This window comes from Benincasa hispida, chromosome 11 (assembly GCF_009727055.1).
Source record: "Benincasa hispida cultivar B227 chromosome 11, ASM972705v1, whole genome shotgun sequence".
Classification (NCBI taxonomy): Eukaryota; Viridiplantae; Streptophyta; class Magnoliopsida; order Cucurbitales; family Cucurbitaceae; genus Benincasa; species Benincasa hispida.
This window is the reverse complement of record NC_052359.1, coordinates 28,963,538-28,982,349: the sequence shown is the minus strand read 5'-3', so window position 1 is coordinate 28,982,349 and position 18,812 is coordinate 28,963,538. Positions and strand designations below refer to the sequence as shown.

Below are 18,812 nucleotides of genomic sequence, written 5' to 3'. Positions count from 1 at the left end.
TGATATATGTGGACCTATTAACCCACCAAGTGGACCATTTAGATATTTTATGGTATTAATAGATGCATCTAGTAGATGGTTACATGTTTGCTTATTATCAAGTCAAAATCTTGCATTTGCAAGATTACTTGCTTAAATAATTAGGTTAAGAACACAATTTCCTGATTATACAATTAAGACCATTCGTCTCGATAATGCTGGTGAATTTACAACCCAAGCTTTTGATAATTATTGTATATCAATTGGGATAAGTTTTGAACATCCTGTAGCTCATGTTCATACATAAAATGGTTTAGCAGAATCATTCATAAAACGTTTGCAATTAATTGCAAGACCATTGCTTATGAGAGTTAAGCTTCCTTCATCTGTATGGGGACATGCTTTTTGACATGCAACATCACTTGTATGCATTAGGCCAGTAGTTTATCATAAGTACTCACCATTACAATTAGCTTATGGTCATGAGCCAAATATTTTCCATATGAGAATTTTTAGGTGTGTAGTATATGTTCCAATTTCTCCACCACAACGCACTAAGATAGGTCCTCAAAGGAGGTTAGAAATATATGTTGGAAAAGATTCCCCATCAATTATTAAATATCTTGAACCCTTAACGAATGATGTATTTACTGCATAATTTGCTGATTGTCATTTCATGAGACAAAATTTTCAACATTAGGGGGAGGAATTAAGAAATTGGAAAAAGAGATTACATGAAATGCATCTTTATTGTCTCATTTAGATCTCTGTATAGATCATTGTGAACTTGAAGTTTAGAAAATAATTCATTTGCAAAATATTAGAAAATCAATTACCAAATGCATTTATAGATATAAAGAAAGTAACTAAGTCACATATATCAGCTGCAAATGTTCCATAAAAAAATGATATCTCAACATAACAAGTTATCACTAATGAGTCTGGACATGCCAGAAGCGTGGTAGGGTTCCAAAGATAAAAATCCTCGAAAACAAAAAATAATTAATAGTAAAAAAGACTTAGTTGAGGATGTAAATGTTGGGGTTGATGCCCTAAAGTTTCGTGTCCTGTAGTTTATAAACAGTTTGACGAACGCTTGTGTTGTTAATATATAATATTTACTTCACATCTTGTATTTTGCTCAGTTACTTGTTTTATTTTCTTTACCACAAACAAATAAACATAAAATCTCTGGTTATCTGTATGTGACTTAAGCATGTATGTGGTGACATACAAGTGGATCATGTCTTGAGTGATAACCAAAATGGTCTATAGTATATGGATATATGAGGGAAACCTTATCCTGGTAACGCTATGGATGCAACCCTTTTTGTGGAATGGTCACAAGTGTTGTGACTTGTCATAGATGGTCTAATTCCTGATTCATTCGTGTTGTGGTGACATGCACGGAGGGGGGGGCTGGGTGGGGGGCGTCCCTTATACAAAAACAGAAAAGTTTGTATAAGACCTGACCACGAAGTATTAACGTCTCATTATATAAACACCGTTCATGACAGAGACTTCAACTTCACTAGGATGACCATAGGTAACATGAACATCAATCCTGAGTGAAGTTGGGAACAATCCTGCGATTTGAGGGCGATCCTTTGATTGTTATGGGTACGAGTGGCCAAGGTCGCTGATTCAAACCTACTATTTTTGGGGATTCGTCTGATTTGGGAGCTGGGAATCAGCTACACAAGATGGAATTCACTCCTTCCCGAGGCAGGGGTAAGTAAGATAGATAGCTCCCTTAAGGGCTGATTCCGGGGCTTTGAACGATTGTGACACTATAACACCTTCCTCTGGCCCGAGAGGTGTTCACAAATCGCTCTTACGCAATTAGATAGTATGGAACTATTATTCGTAATTGTTTCATATAGAATTTCCAGGTGGTACTTAAGGAGTGAGATGTAACTATAGGGGCAAAACGGTAATTTGGCCCAACTGTACTTACGAGCATCTGTGAAGGGTCATCGTACTCATGATTGGTTATATCCGATGGACACAGAAATATATCTATGATAAGAAGAGTTCAGTTGTTGGTCTTTAGTGGAATGTCTGATAGTTAATGGATGGTGGATCTCGTGGCTAAAGAGTTTAGTTAGCTATTCACGAACCGTTGGAGCTTCGAGCCACAGGTTCATTAGGTCCCCTAGGTAGCTTGGATAAAGTCGAGAACCAGTATTTGGGTTAATTTGATATAATTGGACTGGTTAATTATATATGATATAATTGGCTGAATGTATGAGATACATTATTTTGGAGGAAATTAGATATAAATATGATTTATATCAAGTAGAAGAGAAAATACTATAGTAGATATGTGATATCAAACTATAGGATAAAAATATAATATGATTATATTAATTAATTAATTAGTTGGTTAATTATATGATAATTAATCTAAAATTCACGTTCGGACGTGGGTTAGTGAGGCAACGTCAGTTATTGTAACCGATGAGTTAAAATGAAAATGGTTTTCATTTTGGTCGTCCAAAGAATTCGTAAGAGCGCACGCTGGAGAATAGAGAACGATCGCTTAAGAAAATCGAGAGCCTATACGATAGTTGCTCTTTGTCTAGACGATCATCTACCTCACACCTAAACGATCGCACACGGTTTCCTACACGATCGGATAGCTTCTCTAAACGATCGTATAGTGTGCCGATTTTATTAAACGATCGTATACCTTTTCCTAAACGATCGTTCAATAAATCCTACACGATCGTGTAGCTTCTCCTAAACGATAAGCATTTCTGTTTTGTGATAGCGGCTTTTTCCCTCCCACTTGCTTATCGCCTACACGATTCATGTTTCCTCCTTCCTCTACCAAATTCACCAAATACCACCCTTTGGGTTTTCACTCCGAGAATACCTGGGGCTTTTTAGTGGCGGTGTCATCCCCACGGTGTTCATGTTTGCGATTGTTCGTGCTGCTTTTGTTGACACTGCTGCTGGGCACTGGTAGATCGTGTGGATGGTTTCCATTGCGTTGGAGTTCCGAAGTATGAAGAATGTCTTAAACTGGTATGGAATTCTTTCCCTTGTTATTTCTTGTTCAAAGCATGTCGTTAATTAAGATTTATTTACATAACTATATGTATTGAATGTATAATATGTATTTCGGTCACGATGAGATTGGAGTGATCCGAACGCGCTTATGGAACTCTTAGATATGAGATCCTTCAGTAAATACCCATGAAGAAATCCTTGACATGACTAGTAAGGAAAGTGAAATGCCTAAAGATAATAATGAGATTTCAATAAATTATGTCATGACAGGAAAAGATGGAATCGAACTAATATAGTTATTGACAACAGTTTTGTGTATAATGTTGCTCTTGATATTATATCTGAAAATGAGGACCCTGAACCAAAATCTATTAAAGAATGTCAATATAGAAAAGATTGGCTACAGTGGAATGAAGCAATCGAGGCAGAATTAAACTCACTTTCAAAATGATAGTTTTTGGACCAGTAGTCCGAACATTAGAAAGTGTCAAATTGTGGGATACAAATGGGTATTTATGATAAAAATAAATGAAAATAATGAGGTCACAAGATACAAAGCAAGATTAGTTGCACAAGGTTTTTTGCAAATACCTGGTATTGATTATGAGGAGACATATTCTCCAGTGGTGGATGCAATTACTCTAAGATATTTAATTGACTTAACTCTGTATAAACGTCTAGATATGCATCTTATATATGTGATCACAACATATTTATAGGATCTATTGATAATGATATTTATATGAGAATCCTAGAAGGATTTAAGTGAAGGAACTCCTATTAAAGAATATCTATGAGTGAAAGCAAGATCGTTCTAAATTCATTATGACAGAAATATCGCATTCACAAACAAACATACAAGTTATGCATTTAGCAATAAATTACGACATGCTTTTCAAAACTTAAATGCAAAGGAACGAGAAACATACCAGTTGAAGAACTTTTCTTCCCTTGAACTCTCGCTCTCGTTAGGAATTGACAACTCACACAGTCATTGCGCTCGCCAAGGCTATCATACACCAAATCACGCTGACGTCTACCACCGAGCAGTCTTCAACACGACCAGGCAACAAAAAAAGACACAACCACTCAAAAACCTCGATGTTCTCGGAGTGAGAATCCATGAGGTGTTGGCTCTGTTGGATTTGGTAGAGGGGAGGAGGAAACAATGATCGTTTACCACGACCAAGCAAGTGGGAGATATCTTAAGTCTATTGTATACACAAGTGCTTGATCGTTTAGTAAAAGGTGCACGATCGTGTAGTAAATTGGGGTTGATCATTTAGATGATCGTTTAGTAAAATCACTTGGGCGTGCGATCACTTAGAAAAGACTATATGATTGTTTAGGTAATCAGCGCATATGCACGATCGTTTAGGACAACTTGAGCTATCATGTAGGCTCTCGTTTACTAGACGATGGGCAGTGTACTTAATCGTGAAGTGATTGTCTAATCTCTTTGTAAAATAAAAACTATTTTCATTTTATCCTTCAGTTACGAAAACTGAATGTAACCTCCCACTATCTCGTGCGATTATGGAGAAAAATCAACAATTATCTCATAATTGTTTAATTAAATAAATATAATCATATTATATTTATAACCTATAGTTTAATATCACATCATATGCAACATATAAACCATAGTCCTTTTCTCCTCCACTAGATATAAATCATATTTATAACCTTTTCCTCCAATTATTGTATCTCATACATCATGTCAACTATATCATATATAATTGACCCGTTTAATTATATCATATATAATCAATCTGCCTCTTGTCAATTTAAACACTTCAAACTGACCCAAAAACTTATTCTCAACTTGAATCCATTGAGCTACCAAGGGGACCTTATGGACCTATGGCTTGAAACTCCAACGATACGTGAATAGCTGACTAAACTTTTTAGCCACGAGATCCACCATCCGTTAACTGTCAGGTATTCCACTAAATACCAACAACTGCACTCTTCTCACCATAGATATATTTATGTGTCCATCGGATATAACCAATCAACAGTACGATAAGTCATAGTCCTACTATGACTAAGTCTTCTCTTCCAAAGAGAAGTTGTGGCCACTATGTTCAAGCCCCAGAATCAGTCCTTAAGGGAGCAATCTATCTACTTACCTCTGCTTCGGGGAATGAGTGAATTCCATCTTGTGTAGCTGAGCTCCCAACTCCCAAATCAGACAAATTCCCAAAATGGTAGGTTTGAGTCGGCAATCTGGCCATTCGCACCCATGCAAATCAAAGGACTGCCCTCAAAGGTAGAAGTTTCCAACTCACTCAGGATTAAGGTCATGTTACCTATGGTTATCCTAGTGAAGTGAAGTCTCTGTCATGAACGACATTATATAACGAGACTATAACATTTCGTGGTCCGATCTTATATAAACTCCTTTGTATAAGACGCCCCCGCTTGCATGTCTCCATATGAATGATCAGGATCAAACCATTTGTAGCAAGTCACAACATTTGTAACTATTCTACAAAGCAGGTCGCATCCATGGCATCACCAAGATAAGGTTTCCCTCCTTTATCCATATAATATAGACCATTTTGGTTATCACTTAAGGTACGATCTACCTGTATGTCTCCACATACATGCTTAAGTAACAACGACAACCAGAGATCTTAGTTTATTGGTTTGTGGTAAAATAATTAAAACATCCAATGTTTCATAGACAATAGTGAAGAAAAATATCATATATTATCATATCACAAGTGTTTGTTCAATACAGTATTTACAAACTATAGGACCCAACGAGAGTTTAGGGCATCATCCCCAACATTAAGGTACCTGAAACGTATAAATCAAATTCTCGGGAATGGTATGCAATAAAGTTACAGAAATCACTATATGGATTGAAACAATCAGGACGGATGTGGTACAACTACCTGAGTGGATATTTATTGAAAGAAGGATATCAAAATAATCCAATATATCCGTGTGTATTTATAAAGAAATCGCAATCAAGATTTGCTATTATAACTGTATATGTTGATGACTTGAATATAATTGGAACTCTTGAAGATCTTTCAAAGGCAATAGAATATCTTAAGAAAGAATTTGAGATGAAAGATCTCGGGAAATTTTTTTTTTGTCTTGGTTTGCAAATTGAGCATTTAACAGTTGGAATATTTATTCATTAGTCAACTTATACAGGAAAATATTAGAAAAAATTTTATACGAACAAAGCACATCCATTAAATATTCCAATGGAAGTCCGTTCATTGGATATAAAGAAAGATATATTTCGACCTCGAGAAGATAATGAAGAACTTCTTAGTCCTGAAATATCATATCTTAATGCAATTGGTGCACTTATGTATCTTGCTAATAATATAAGACCAAATGTTGAATTTTCAGTAAATTTATCAATTAGATATAGTTCTTCTCCTACAAAAAGACATTAGAATAGAATTAAGCGTATACTCCGTTATCTCCGAGGAAAAATCGATATGGGTTTGTTTTTTATTCAAATGAATCAAATTTTGATCTAGTTGGTTATGCATATTATGGATATTTATCTGATCCACACAAAGTTAGATCTCAAACAGGTTATCCATTCACATGTGGAGGAACTTCTATTGAAGGAGATCGGATTCGAGATTTCCATGAGCAGTGGAAAAAAGATTATTCCAAATCACAATCATGAATGAACATCACATATTACAGTCATACAGAAACAAGCGGTTATACAATTCATACAGAAATTACAGCATGAATAACTACAAATGCACAAAGGGAAAACTCTACGAACATTTGAAGATGCGTCTCCACGCTCCTTTGCGCACGACCGCTTGAACAACAGAAACCTCAAATGCTCGATCTACACGACTGCAACACAGCATGAACACTTCGTTTGCTTGTCCTCAACGATCGCCTCGGCCACGAACTCCTCAGCAACACGAACGGCTTCCATAGAACCTTGACGGTGTTGAGTTGAGTATGACACCACCAAGAAGGCTACCTTAGTATTCTCGATGTGAGAATCCAAAGGGTAGGCTCTGTTCGGACTTGGAATGAAGCAGACGAAGGAGGAAACACCAATCGTGTACACGACTGGGCAAGTGGGAGATGGCGGAGGTCTATCGTATAGGTCAATGCCCAATCGTTTAACTAGCAAAAGCTATGCGATCGTTTAGCTCATCGTTTAACTTAGTCTGTCCCCTACAGACACTACACGATCGTTTACTTTGGGCAAGCGATCATCTAGCAAAAGCTATGCGATGGTTTGATAAATATTGTACGATCGTTTAGCTCACCATTGCACGATCGTTTAGCTCGCTCAAGCTGCCGTTTAGTAAATCTGTATTTACTTAACAACTCATGAGATCCTTTTTGCCGAGAGAAAATCTCAAAAAACTTTTTATGAAAAACTTTTCAACAGTTTGTAAAACTTACTAAAATTAGGAAAACCATTTTCCTTTTATCTCATGTTACCATGAATCCAATAACCACCCACTCAATTGGTTATTAAAGAAAAAGAATTAAATATCCAATAGTTAATATTATTATAAATATAAATGAGAACTAACTTATCATACAATATTTATAACCTATAGTTTTAATATTTCATCTCATGAAACATATAAACCATAGTTCTTTTTCATTCCATGGTACTTAATGTAAATTTCATTTACATCAATCCTCCACTAGATGTATCTCATACATTATACCGATTATATCATATATAATCAAAATACCTCTTGTCAATTTGAACATTTCAAATCAACACCAAGAACTGATCCTCAACTGAATCTATTGAGCTACTAAGGGGACCTTATGGACTTGTAGCTCGAAGCTCCAATGGTACGTGAATAACTGACTAAACTCTTTAGTCACATGATCCTCCATCCGTTAACTGGTAGACACTCCACTAAAGATTGACAGCTGAACTCTCCTTACCACAAATATATTATGTGTCCATCTTAACCAATCAGCAGTGCGACAACCCTTTACAGATCGTTCGTAAGTACAGTTGGGCCAATAACTGTTATGCCCCTGTAGTTACATCTGTCTCCTTAAGTACCATTGATCCCTCTAATGAATATAAGTCATAGTCCTACTATGATTGAGTCTTCTCTTCCAAAGAGAAGTTGTGGCCAATGTTCAAGCCCCGGATTAACCCTTAAGGGAGCAATCTCTCTACTTATCCCTACTTCAGAAAAGGAGTGAATTTCATCTTGTGGATTGAGTTCCTAGCTCCCAGATCAGACAAGTCCCCAAAAAGGTAGGCATGTTGAGTTGGCAATCTAGCTATTCTCACCCATAGTAATCAAAGAACCGCCCTCAAAAGTAGGAGTTCCCAAAATACTCAGGGTTGAGGTCGTGTCGCCTATGATCGTTTAGGTGAGATGCAAGTCTCTAGTATCAACAACGTTATATACAGAGTCTAGTCATCTCGTAGTCTAGGTCTTATACAAACTCTTTGTATAGGACACCCCCGCTAGCACATCTCCACATGAATGGTCAGGATCTACCATCTTTAGTAGTTTATAATACTTGCAAACCTCTACAAAGCGGGTCGTATCCGTAGTGTCATAAGGATCAGATATCCCACCTTAATCCTTAAACTACAGACCTATTTAGGTTATCACTTAAGGATGATCCACTTGTATATCACATATACATGCTTAACACATAAGATAACCAATGAGCTTTGTTTATTGGATATGAATAAATGCCAGAATTAAATAACACTTATTTTATTCATTAAACAATGTGTATCTTTACAAAACAACGAGACTCTAGGAGAATTAGGACACCAATCCCAACAACTATATCATGGCGATCGGTGAAACAGACTATAACGGTCACTTCCTCAAATCATGCTAAAATTCTTGCAATTCATGATGCTAGTCGAGAATGTGTATGATTAATGTCAATGACTCAACACATTCATGAAATATGTGGCTTGTCTTCTAATAAAAATCTTCCAACAATATTATACGAAGACAACATAGTTTACATAGCCCAAATCAAAGGAGGATATATTAAAGGAGATAAAACAAAACATATTTCACTGAAGCTTTTCTACACTCATGATCTTGAAGAAAATGGCGACATCACTATACAACAAATTTGTTCGAAGGATAATCTGGCTGACTTATTTACAAAGACATTATCAACCGCAACTTTTGAAAAATTAGTGCAAAACATTGGAATGTGGCGACTTAGAGATCTTCAGTGAAGTTTTCATGAAGGGAATAAATATATTGTATTCTTTTAGGAGTATATATTATATGAAATATATACTCCTTTTCCTTCACTAGGGTTTTTTTCCATTAGGTTTTTCCTAGTAAGGTTTTAACAAGACATATTTCATATATATATATATATATATAGCATCTAAGGGGGAGTATTATGAATATTGTAATAATAAATAGATATCCACTGCTTAGTATTTCAAAAACCATGTGTTACCCTTCATGTTGTTCATGTGCCTTATAATTATTCATACTTGGTGTCCATGTAAGTCCACATTCTACATGTCACTTTGCCTATAAATAGTGATATTTGGTGAATCTTAAAATCACACACACATTGGGTAAATTTTATACAAATTGGAGAAACTGGAGAAATTTGAGAATTTTCTCATTTCTTATTTTGTTATTTTATTTTATTTATACATTATGTTTTATTTATTTATTTTATTATTATATTATATTTATTTTAATATTATATATTATTACCATTCGTGTTCCCATTGTGCTCTTCAAATTCACAACGAAATTTACAATCACAAAACGACCAATGTGTATTATTTATTTATTTATTATTATTTTTAGAATGACCAATATATACGTTTTTCTATATTTAGATTAAAATATCTATAGATATGTCGATTGTTGGGTTTTATGTCATAAAACTCGTGGTTTGTAAACAATAAACTTATTCTGTAAATCGATAAAATTGTTATTGAATATATGAATTGCTTATTTCATTTTAGAAATAAATCTAATAAACTAAAAGATCTATGACTATTACATGAGTACTTAAACTTTATAGGGAGACATAAGTGTTGACATAGGGTGCAAGACGGAATTCACTCTACCTATTTTTAGGGGTAGTAGAGAAGTTGTTCTCTTAAAGTGTTGATTCCAAGTCTTGAACAAGGGGTCTCACCCTCTCATTAGACCGAGAGAGATTCGATTTGATGATCGGATCACAGACTAATTGTTCATTAGGGGATTAGTGGGACTTAAGAAACAAGAGTAATCTCGGAGACAAAACAACTTTTTGACCCAATCGTTATTGAAGGGTTAACTTCTAATTATGGTTGTATCGAGGGACATAATATATCTACAATGAGGGGAGTGCAATTATTGGGCTTTAATGGAGTGACCCGGTAGTTAAAGAATGAGGGTTAATTTGGTGTAAAGAGTTTAGCTAATTAATCTCGAAACATTGAAGCCCATGATCTGTAGGTCCATTAGTTGATTTGAAATGTTCAAATTCGAATTAAATGAATTAATAATTATATGTGATATAATTTACACGTTTAATTTTGGAATTATACGTAATTGGATAATTGATTAATATATAAATATGATTTAAATATTAATTTCATGAATAGAGATTCATGGTGATGGATTTGGTGACAAATTAATTTAATATTTGATATTAAATTAATAGAATTATTTAAATTATTTATTTGTTTATTAATTATTAATTTTATTAGAAAAATTAGTTATTGAATTAATTTTTGTAAAATTAATAAAATTTCAATTTTAATTAAAAAATTAAAGTTGAAAATTGATTTTGATTTTGAAATTGAAATTCAAAATTCAAAATGGAAAAAATTGAAAATTTGGAAAAACCCCACTCAACTTTAAAGCACCTTAATCACCATAATCTACTAATTCCACCAAGTGGGTGGTGTCTTCATGGGATGAAGACTTCAAAACATTGGGTTTGCAGTTGATGGTTTAAAATACAAAAAGGGATTCAGCTGAAAAGGATATGCAGTGAATTGCCGAGTTTTTTTAAAATTGAAGAAATTGTTCTTCAACAAGCTGAAAAACCCAGAAAATCTCTCCTCCAATTTCCCTAAGTTCAAGCATGTTTTGAGGTCCACAACTCAATCTAAGGCTAGAGAATAGTAGCGAAGCTCTAGTAGTGGTCCACGACTTCAATTGGAGCTGATTGCAGCTCAAATTCGTGTTTGAAGAGGATATTCAAAGGTATGTAATGAAATCCTCTTGATACCCCATGAACATGCTTATTTTGATGTCAAAATTGAAGAATTAGAATGCTTAATGATTCTGTTTTATTTCCTTGCATGTTTCTTTAAACCTACAATATTCGTAAATCAAATTATTCGATAACGATGTTAATGATCAATTGATAACTCTGATATCTTTTTATAAATGCTCATAAGAAAAAAAAAATACATCTCTTTATTCAACATGAATAGAAATTCTAATAACAATATTCATAACTTAATTTGAGAGTAAAAATAACTTAATTATCCATATAAATAATTTCTATAAATTCTTTTACTCACATAAATATTTGTCAGTATCAAAATTGAAAACTTGGTATTGGTATGGCCATCGTTATTTTATTCTTGGCTCTATAATAAGTATAATTTGAAATTCTTCGATTGTCCTTTGATGTTGTCGAATTATCAACATGTATCATGTAGACAACATTGTTTGTGACGTTTCTAATAATTTATTGGGAAAATGCCCAAAAAGATTTATGCATCTTATCCAAGTACGCCATATGCAAGGCAAATGATTCTTATACTACTAAAATTTTATTAATTAAGTCCAATTTTAGTATGTAATAATTTAGTTTTTGTACTTTACAATTTGTCATTATTTAAAACGTAACAATATAAAAGTAAAAGTTTTATTTGAACTTGAAAGTTTAAAACACCATTTTGATATAAACTTATTCAATTTTAGTTTATATAGTTTTAAATGTCTAATTTTAGTTTATATACTTTTAATAAATCTTAATCTAGTTCTTACTATTAGTTTATTATTTATTAAAAAAAACGTTTTATTATATTCCCATTTTTACTATAAAATATATTCTCATATTTTATATATTTGTTAAAAAACAATATTATTACTATTTAATTAATTTTGTTCACATGATTTATTTAATGAATTTTGGGGGGGAAAAGTTACTAAAATTGGATAGTCTAGAATTCAAAGACTATAATTCAACAAACTCGAAAATAGAGGATGAAAACAATGTATTAATGAACTAAAAAACAAAAAACAGAAAAGGAATAATCTAAGTTAACTTTTTAGAAGATATAAGATATAAGGAATTAGGAAGGCCGGCGGAACCCAATGGCAATATTGTAATATAAGTTGAAAAGTAAGGTTAAATATAAAGTTGGGTTCCAAGTCAAAACAGGAAAATCAGACAGTCAGTTTTGTTCAAAGTTTAGTTCGTATCGGACTCGGAGTTCGTCTTCTCCTTTTCATACTGAGAAACCAATTTCTGTATATTACATACCCAACTCTCTCATCATCGTCTCGCCAGTGCTTCTTCTTCTTCGATTTGATTTGGACGTTGTTCTTCCATTCTTCTCGCCGATCGTCGTTTGATGGGTTCTATCTCGCACGCGATCGGTCCCAAACTCGGTTTCCATCACCAGGTATCCCGCTCTTCCAATGGACTCTTCAGTTTCAATGGTGATAATTTTTTGAGTCTCAGTTCGAGGAAGCATTTTGGAAGAATCTTGGCCTCTGTTGATGTTAAGGATGGACGTAAGAACACCGCGATTGATTTTACTGATCCTGATTGGAAATTGAAGTACCAGGCGGATTTTGAAAAACGCTTTAATCTCCCCCACATTACTGACGTTTTTGGAGATGCTGTTCCTATTCCTTCTACTTTTTGCCTGAAGATGAGGTTGCTTTTCCGTCTCTTTGTTTTTGCTTGTGTTCTGCCTTTTCCCCCCCTTTAGTTTCTGGTTACTTGATTGATTGTGGATTTGTTGTTTGGGTATGAATGTCGATATTTACTATGTGTATGTATGGATTGGGAATTTGGAATTGCAGGACGCCGGTTTCGGACGTTTTTGCTGGAGGCTATCCGTCGGATGAAGAGTGGCATGGATACATAAATAAAAATGACCGCGTACTTCTCAAGGTATATTCGCAGTCACTGTTATGGTGAAAACCTTTTGGAAGTTGATTTGGTTGGTCATTCATCATTTACTATAAACAGCGTATTGAAGGTTTTTCTTTAATTCGTTAATCACTCCCCTTTTCTTTTAACTTTAGTTTCAGCCCAATTCTTCCTGATTATTCATTATGTTATGGATAATGACGATGCTTAAGCTGTTGGATGATCATTTAAGATTTTCTAAACACACTCCATGACATGTAGACTCGAATATTGGTTTGCCATATGAGATACTTGACTTTGTTCTTTAGGCCTGTTTTTACTTTCTAATTTGGGTAACATGAAAATTTATCGCCAAAAGTACAATGAGATGCAGTTGTGTAATTCTTTTTGAGAAATTTAGTTAATTTACTCTGAATTTTGGTTTTGTTGTCCACTGCCCAGGTCATAAATTACTCATCACCTAGGTCTGCCGGTGCTGAGTGCATTGATCCCGATTGTACTTGGGTAGAACAATGGTAAAATATCTTCAATTTATAGCTGTTAGCAATTGTTGGGCATGCCTGCATTGGTAGAATTGAGCTGAAAGTTTTAATACTGACTTTTTCCAGAAAAGTTGAAGTTATTGTTTATTTTCTAGAACCTTATAGGATAATAAATGCTTGAAGTTCAATTATGATAGAAAACATAGGGTGGACTGAAATCGTGACTAAGAAGGGGCATGACTTGGTAGTAGGGACATTTAATTTAATAAAAAAGGAAAGAAAGCAGGAAAAGAAAAGAAAAGAGTGCTTAGATACTATGGGTTGTTTAGCCTGTCAAGGGGATCATAGGGCTACAAATTTGGAAAGAATTTGTTGCATATGTTCTTTCTTCAAATTAATTCATGCATTTAGATCCTTAGTTATGTGATGTCCATACATAATTAACAATTCTTACTTTTAGGGTTCATCGTGCTGGGCCTCGAGAGAAAATATACTTCAAACCAGAAGAAGTGAAAGCAGCAATTGTGACTTGTGGAGGTCTCTGTCCTGGTCTTAATGATGTTATCAGACAGGTTAAGCTTTCTTTTTTTCCTTATAGTTTTTCCTTTTTACTGGTTTGAATGATGTTATCAGACAAATTTTCGTTTATATCACTGTTTTACTTTTATCTTTAATTGCATAGTTTTCTGTTTTTGGTGAAATAATGAAATTAAGTAGATTTCATTATATTTTATATGTTTCGCTTGTCTTGGGAGAGGTTTTCAACATCTCTTCTTAGTTCTCAAACAAAAAGCATTCTTGTACAGATTGTAATCACACTTGAAATTTATGGTGTAAAGAAGATAGTTGGGATTCCCTTTGGATATCGTGGATTCTCTGACAAAGAACTGACCGAAATGCCGGTAAGTGGCTTTTCTGCATGCATATAATTATATTTTCTATGGAACCATGTCTTATAACAGTATTGCTTCTCACATGGCAATATGGTTGAAATCATTGCCTAAGCTTTAGTTGCTTAATTGACTTTGTTGCGGTGTTCATTCCTAGCTTTCCAGAAAGGTGGTTCAGAACATTCATCTTTCTGGTGGAAGTTTGTTAGGAGTTTCACGGGGAGGTCCTGGCATTGACGAAATTGTTGACAGCTTGCAGGTCTCAAAACAGACTCTCTTAGTTTGATAATGTAGACTTTTTATAGGGAGTAGACCATTTGAAAATCAGTGAGGTATATACTGAGTCTATTGACTATGATGCAGGAAAGGGGGATTGATATGCTTTTTGTTTTGGGTGGAAATGGCACACATGCTGGGGCTAATGCAATACACAATGAGGTATGCCTTAGACTGTCTCTAACTAGACAATTTTGAGTTTACCACACAAATTTATAGTATATTGGAATGATATACCACTATGCTTTTGGTTCAATCCATGGTGGCCACTTACCTAGGAATCCAAATGTTGTAGGGTTAGGCGGGTTGTCCTGTGAGATTAGTTGAGGTGCACGTAATTTGGACCGGACACTCAGGATATAAAATATATATATATATATATATATATACCACTATGCTTTTTCCACACTTTAAGTTCACCTCACAAGCGTGTGGTATATTGGAACCTATCACTCTTTGAGAACATGAGTCCAATAGGCAATGTTTAGACATTACAAAAACAATTCTAAACATGCTTGAATTTAATTAGAATCACCCTCAATCTTTCTTCAGCCTTCAGTCCACTTTTATAAAGTCTGGTTTTGCAATTAGCAAGAGTTTGAGGCCTTCTATCATTATTACTCGGTCTTTGATTATCATTAAAAATCTCTCCTTGTGCTTCTTATTAGAAAAACAAAGAAAAACACCATTTCCGACTATTGAATATTCTATGTTTTATTGTATAGTGTCGGAAAAGACGGTTAAAGGTGGCTGTGGTTGGTGTTCCAAAAACTATAGACAATGACATCTTATTGATGGATAAAACTTTTGGTTTTGATACTGCTGTTGAAGAAGCACAAAGAGCAATAAACTCTGCCTACATTGAGGTAACGTCCATTGCTTTCAATTGTTGTATCATTACTGCTGCTTTCATGTGCATGTTGGTTGGTCCTTGAATTCTTTCTCCTTAGTAGTATTGTGCTACTTTCCTTCCTCGTTCTGGAAATTGTCATATGACAATCAATGATATTATGTAATTAAGTCAATAATTCAATAATTTGGTGTAGGCACACAGTGCTTATCATGGAGTTGGCATTGTAAAATTGATGGGTCGCAGCAGTGGATTTATAGCAATGCATGCAGCACTTGCTAGTGGGCAGATTGATGTATGCTTGGTTCCTGAGGTATGCATCGAAATATAAATGTAACATTTAGTTTCTATTTTCTTGATGCCATACTGATGATCACCATATGGTTCTTAGGTTCCTTTCCAACTACATGGTCCCCATGGTGTTCTACGCCATTTAAAATATCTGATAGATACAAAGGGGTCTGCTGTGGTCTGTGTGGCTGAGGGAGCTGGGCAGGTAAGTTGGTATTGTTTTTTTATCCTTCATAGATCAATACTTCATGAACTATGTAAACTTGTATGGATTTTATAATCTATTTTTGACTCTTTTTAGTATATATGAGAGTTAAATACTGATGCTCTTCTTGAATTGCAGAATTTGCTGCAAAAGACTAATGCCACCGATGCATCTGGGAACATTGTACTGGGTGATATTGGCGTATACATTCAACAAGAGGTTTGTAAATTTACTTCCATGTCGATTAATGGACGTGCTAACTGCTATTTGAGTGAATATTAGATGCTCTTCTTACGTTAGTATGGAATACTTGGGAGCAGTACAGCGTTAGGCTGCTTTAAATTTTATGTTTTAAAGCTGAACTATGTGGTTATTCAAAATGAGGGGGATTGTTGTGCCTTTGGAAACTTGATCTGGATTATTCTGCTGGTGTATTAAGATATTGTACCATTTTTTTGCCCCCTTGTTGCAGATGAAGAAATACTTCAAGGAGATTAGTGTTCCAGTTGATGTGAAGTATATTGATCCGACGTATATGATACGTGCATGTCGTGCAAATGCGTCTGATGGGATTTTGTGCACAGTACTGGGGCAGAATGCAGTGAGTCCTCTCTCTCCCTCCAGTGTACAACTTTAATAACTGCCATGTTTTCCCATAAATTGTTTTGGTTATGCCATTGAAACTTCCCCTTTATTTGAAAGAGATGGGAAAATAAGAGCTTCTTTGGTAGCAACTTAGATTTTGTTTTATGCTTTCAGATTCACTGAGTTTAGCGAATATGTGTTTGTTTGGCCGTTTGATTTCTGTTTTTAAAAATTGTTTCCGGATTGTGTGATCCAACGGTGCAAATTTTGAAAACTTTTTTATGTTTTTAGTGTATCTAGATTTTGAATTCAAAATCTAAAATGCAGAATTATATTAAAAATGATAAAAAAAAAAACAATAGTAAATATAGTATTTCATGTTATAAATTCAATTATTTTTGTTAAATTAAAATATGTAATATATAATACATTATATATCATATGATATTACAAAATAATATAATTATACAATTTTTTTTTTTACATAAAGCAAGTTCATAAATTAATTAGTAATAGCGTATAATCAACCTAGTATTTAGTAACTATAATTAGTTTTGTAGTTTATAAATATATTTTCAAACACATTTTGAAAAATTATTTAAATTGAAATTTAATTTCTGAATATGCTATTAAATAAATATTTGAAAACATAAAATACACCTCTATTTTCTTTAAATCTCTTGTTTTCATATTGTTGCCTACCCTAATTAATTACAAATAAGCGATGTACAGCATACAACTAAAAATCAACGAAAATAAGAGAGGTATTCAGAAGAAACATACAACCAAATCCATGAAAGAAAATGACATGCATTATTATCGGCTGTAGCGATTTTTTGTTATTCATTAATAGTTTGGTTGTATAGTATAGTTTCTCAAGTCTTCCCAGTCTTTTGGCGAGCTGGTTTTTGTCTGTTTTCTTTTATGGTTTATTTGGTTAGAAATAAACAAAAAACTTTCAAATGGATTTAGAAAGGTCGTGGAAGGTGTGGGATCCATCTTGATGGCAGCCTCGTTCACATTTTGAAACCTCAATTGTTATTAGATTACCACTTGTTTATGAGCTGGATTCTTGTAATTCATTTTCTTGTGTTTACCATTTTTGGTCCATTTGACTGTCTGGTGTACTCCCTTTGAATTTTCATTTTTCTCTCTCTCCATATCATCTATAGTCTATCTATATATCAGTTTCAGGAGTTTCTTCCACTAATTCTTCCCTGGACGGGTTTTATCGTATTGATTACAGGTCCATGGCGCATTTGCAGGATACAGCGGTATCACAGTAGGAATCTGCAACACACATTACGTATATCTTCCCATTCCCGAAGTGATTTCATATCCCAGATTATTGGACCCAAACAGCCGAATGTGGCATCGATGTCTAACTTCAACAGGTCAACCTGATTTTATCTAATCATATTCCGTTAATTTATGCAAGAGAAACGAGGGAGCGGGGAGCTAGCTTCAGTTTCTTTGTTTTTGTTAAGTTAGGCCAATGGCTTTAGTAGAATAAATAATGATGAGAGGAATTGTCAAGTGTATAGCATTAGTACTTGAGAAGATTCATTGATAATAAAGAGAACATAAGCGGAGAAAGAAACCAAGTTCTTGCACAGCTTTGTTGCATAATATTTATTCATTTGTATCTCAGAAACATTGGTAATTTCATTATTCTTGAAGAAATTCAAATCATGAAGAGGACTGATATATTTATTTAATACAAAAACATTCTCTGGTAAAGGGAATCTTTTCCCTCTCTGTAAAATTATGATTATTACAAAGAACTAGTTTATTTGGTGTTGTGGTGTTTGATGATTGTTTTTTGGTTACAATGATGAAATGTTCTGTAATGTCCACTGCTGAAAGATAAGTGGAATATAATTATGATGGCTCTGACTTGTGAGATATCGCTTTCCAAAACTTTTTACCCATCCCTTCTTTCTAGCACACAGGAAAAAACACAGGCAGTACAGACAAACAAAGTCATCTCTCTCTATCCAACACACAGAACAAAGCAAACCATACAGAGGGGATAGTCACAGAGAGATGGTTGATGGGTGAAGTTATCAATTTGGGCTCACATAAACAGACTTTACTTCTATACTCTTCAACATACTCCATACATGAGAGTA

At 34.2% G+C, this 18,812-nt stretch overlaps 1 protein-coding gene across 1 annotated transcript; it reads left to right on the top strand.

The window, feature by feature from the left end:
• The first annotated feature begins 12,399 nt into the window (after positions 1-12,399).
• Positions 12,400-18,436, top strand: LOC120089800 (ATP-dependent 6-phosphofructokinase 5, chloroplastic). Its single transcript, XM_039047197.1, has 13 exons — positions 12,400-12,882; positions 13,032-13,122; positions 13,543-13,616; positions 14,044-14,155; positions 14,390-14,485; positions 14,631-14,732; positions 14,837-14,911; positions 15,475-15,615; positions 15,796-15,912; positions 15,991-16,095; positions 16,234-16,314; positions 16,568-16,696; positions 17,927-18,436. The coding sequence occupies exons 1-13, from the start codon at positions 12,575-12,577 to the stop codon at positions 18,092-18,094; spliced, it is 1,599 nt and encodes a 532-aa protein (XP_038903125.1). The 5' UTR covers positions 12,400-12,574; the 3' UTR covers positions 18,095-18,436.
• Positions 18,437-18,812: the final 376 nt, after the last annotated feature.

Excerpts from the sequence above, each read along its gene's own strand:
- LOC120089800 (XM_039047197.1), top strand. The coding sequence starts at position 12,575 with ATGGGTTCTATCTCGCACGCGATCGGTCCCAAACTCGGTTTCCATCAC. Across the intron at positions 13,123-13,542 it reads ATGACCGCGTACTTCTCAAG|GTCATAAATTACTCATCACC; the intron begins GTATATTCGCAG and ends TCCACTGCCCAG. Across the intron at positions 14,733-14,836 it reads AAATTGTTGACAGCTTGCAG|GAAAGGGGGATTGATATGCT; the intron begins GTCTCAAAACAG and ends ACTATGATGCAG.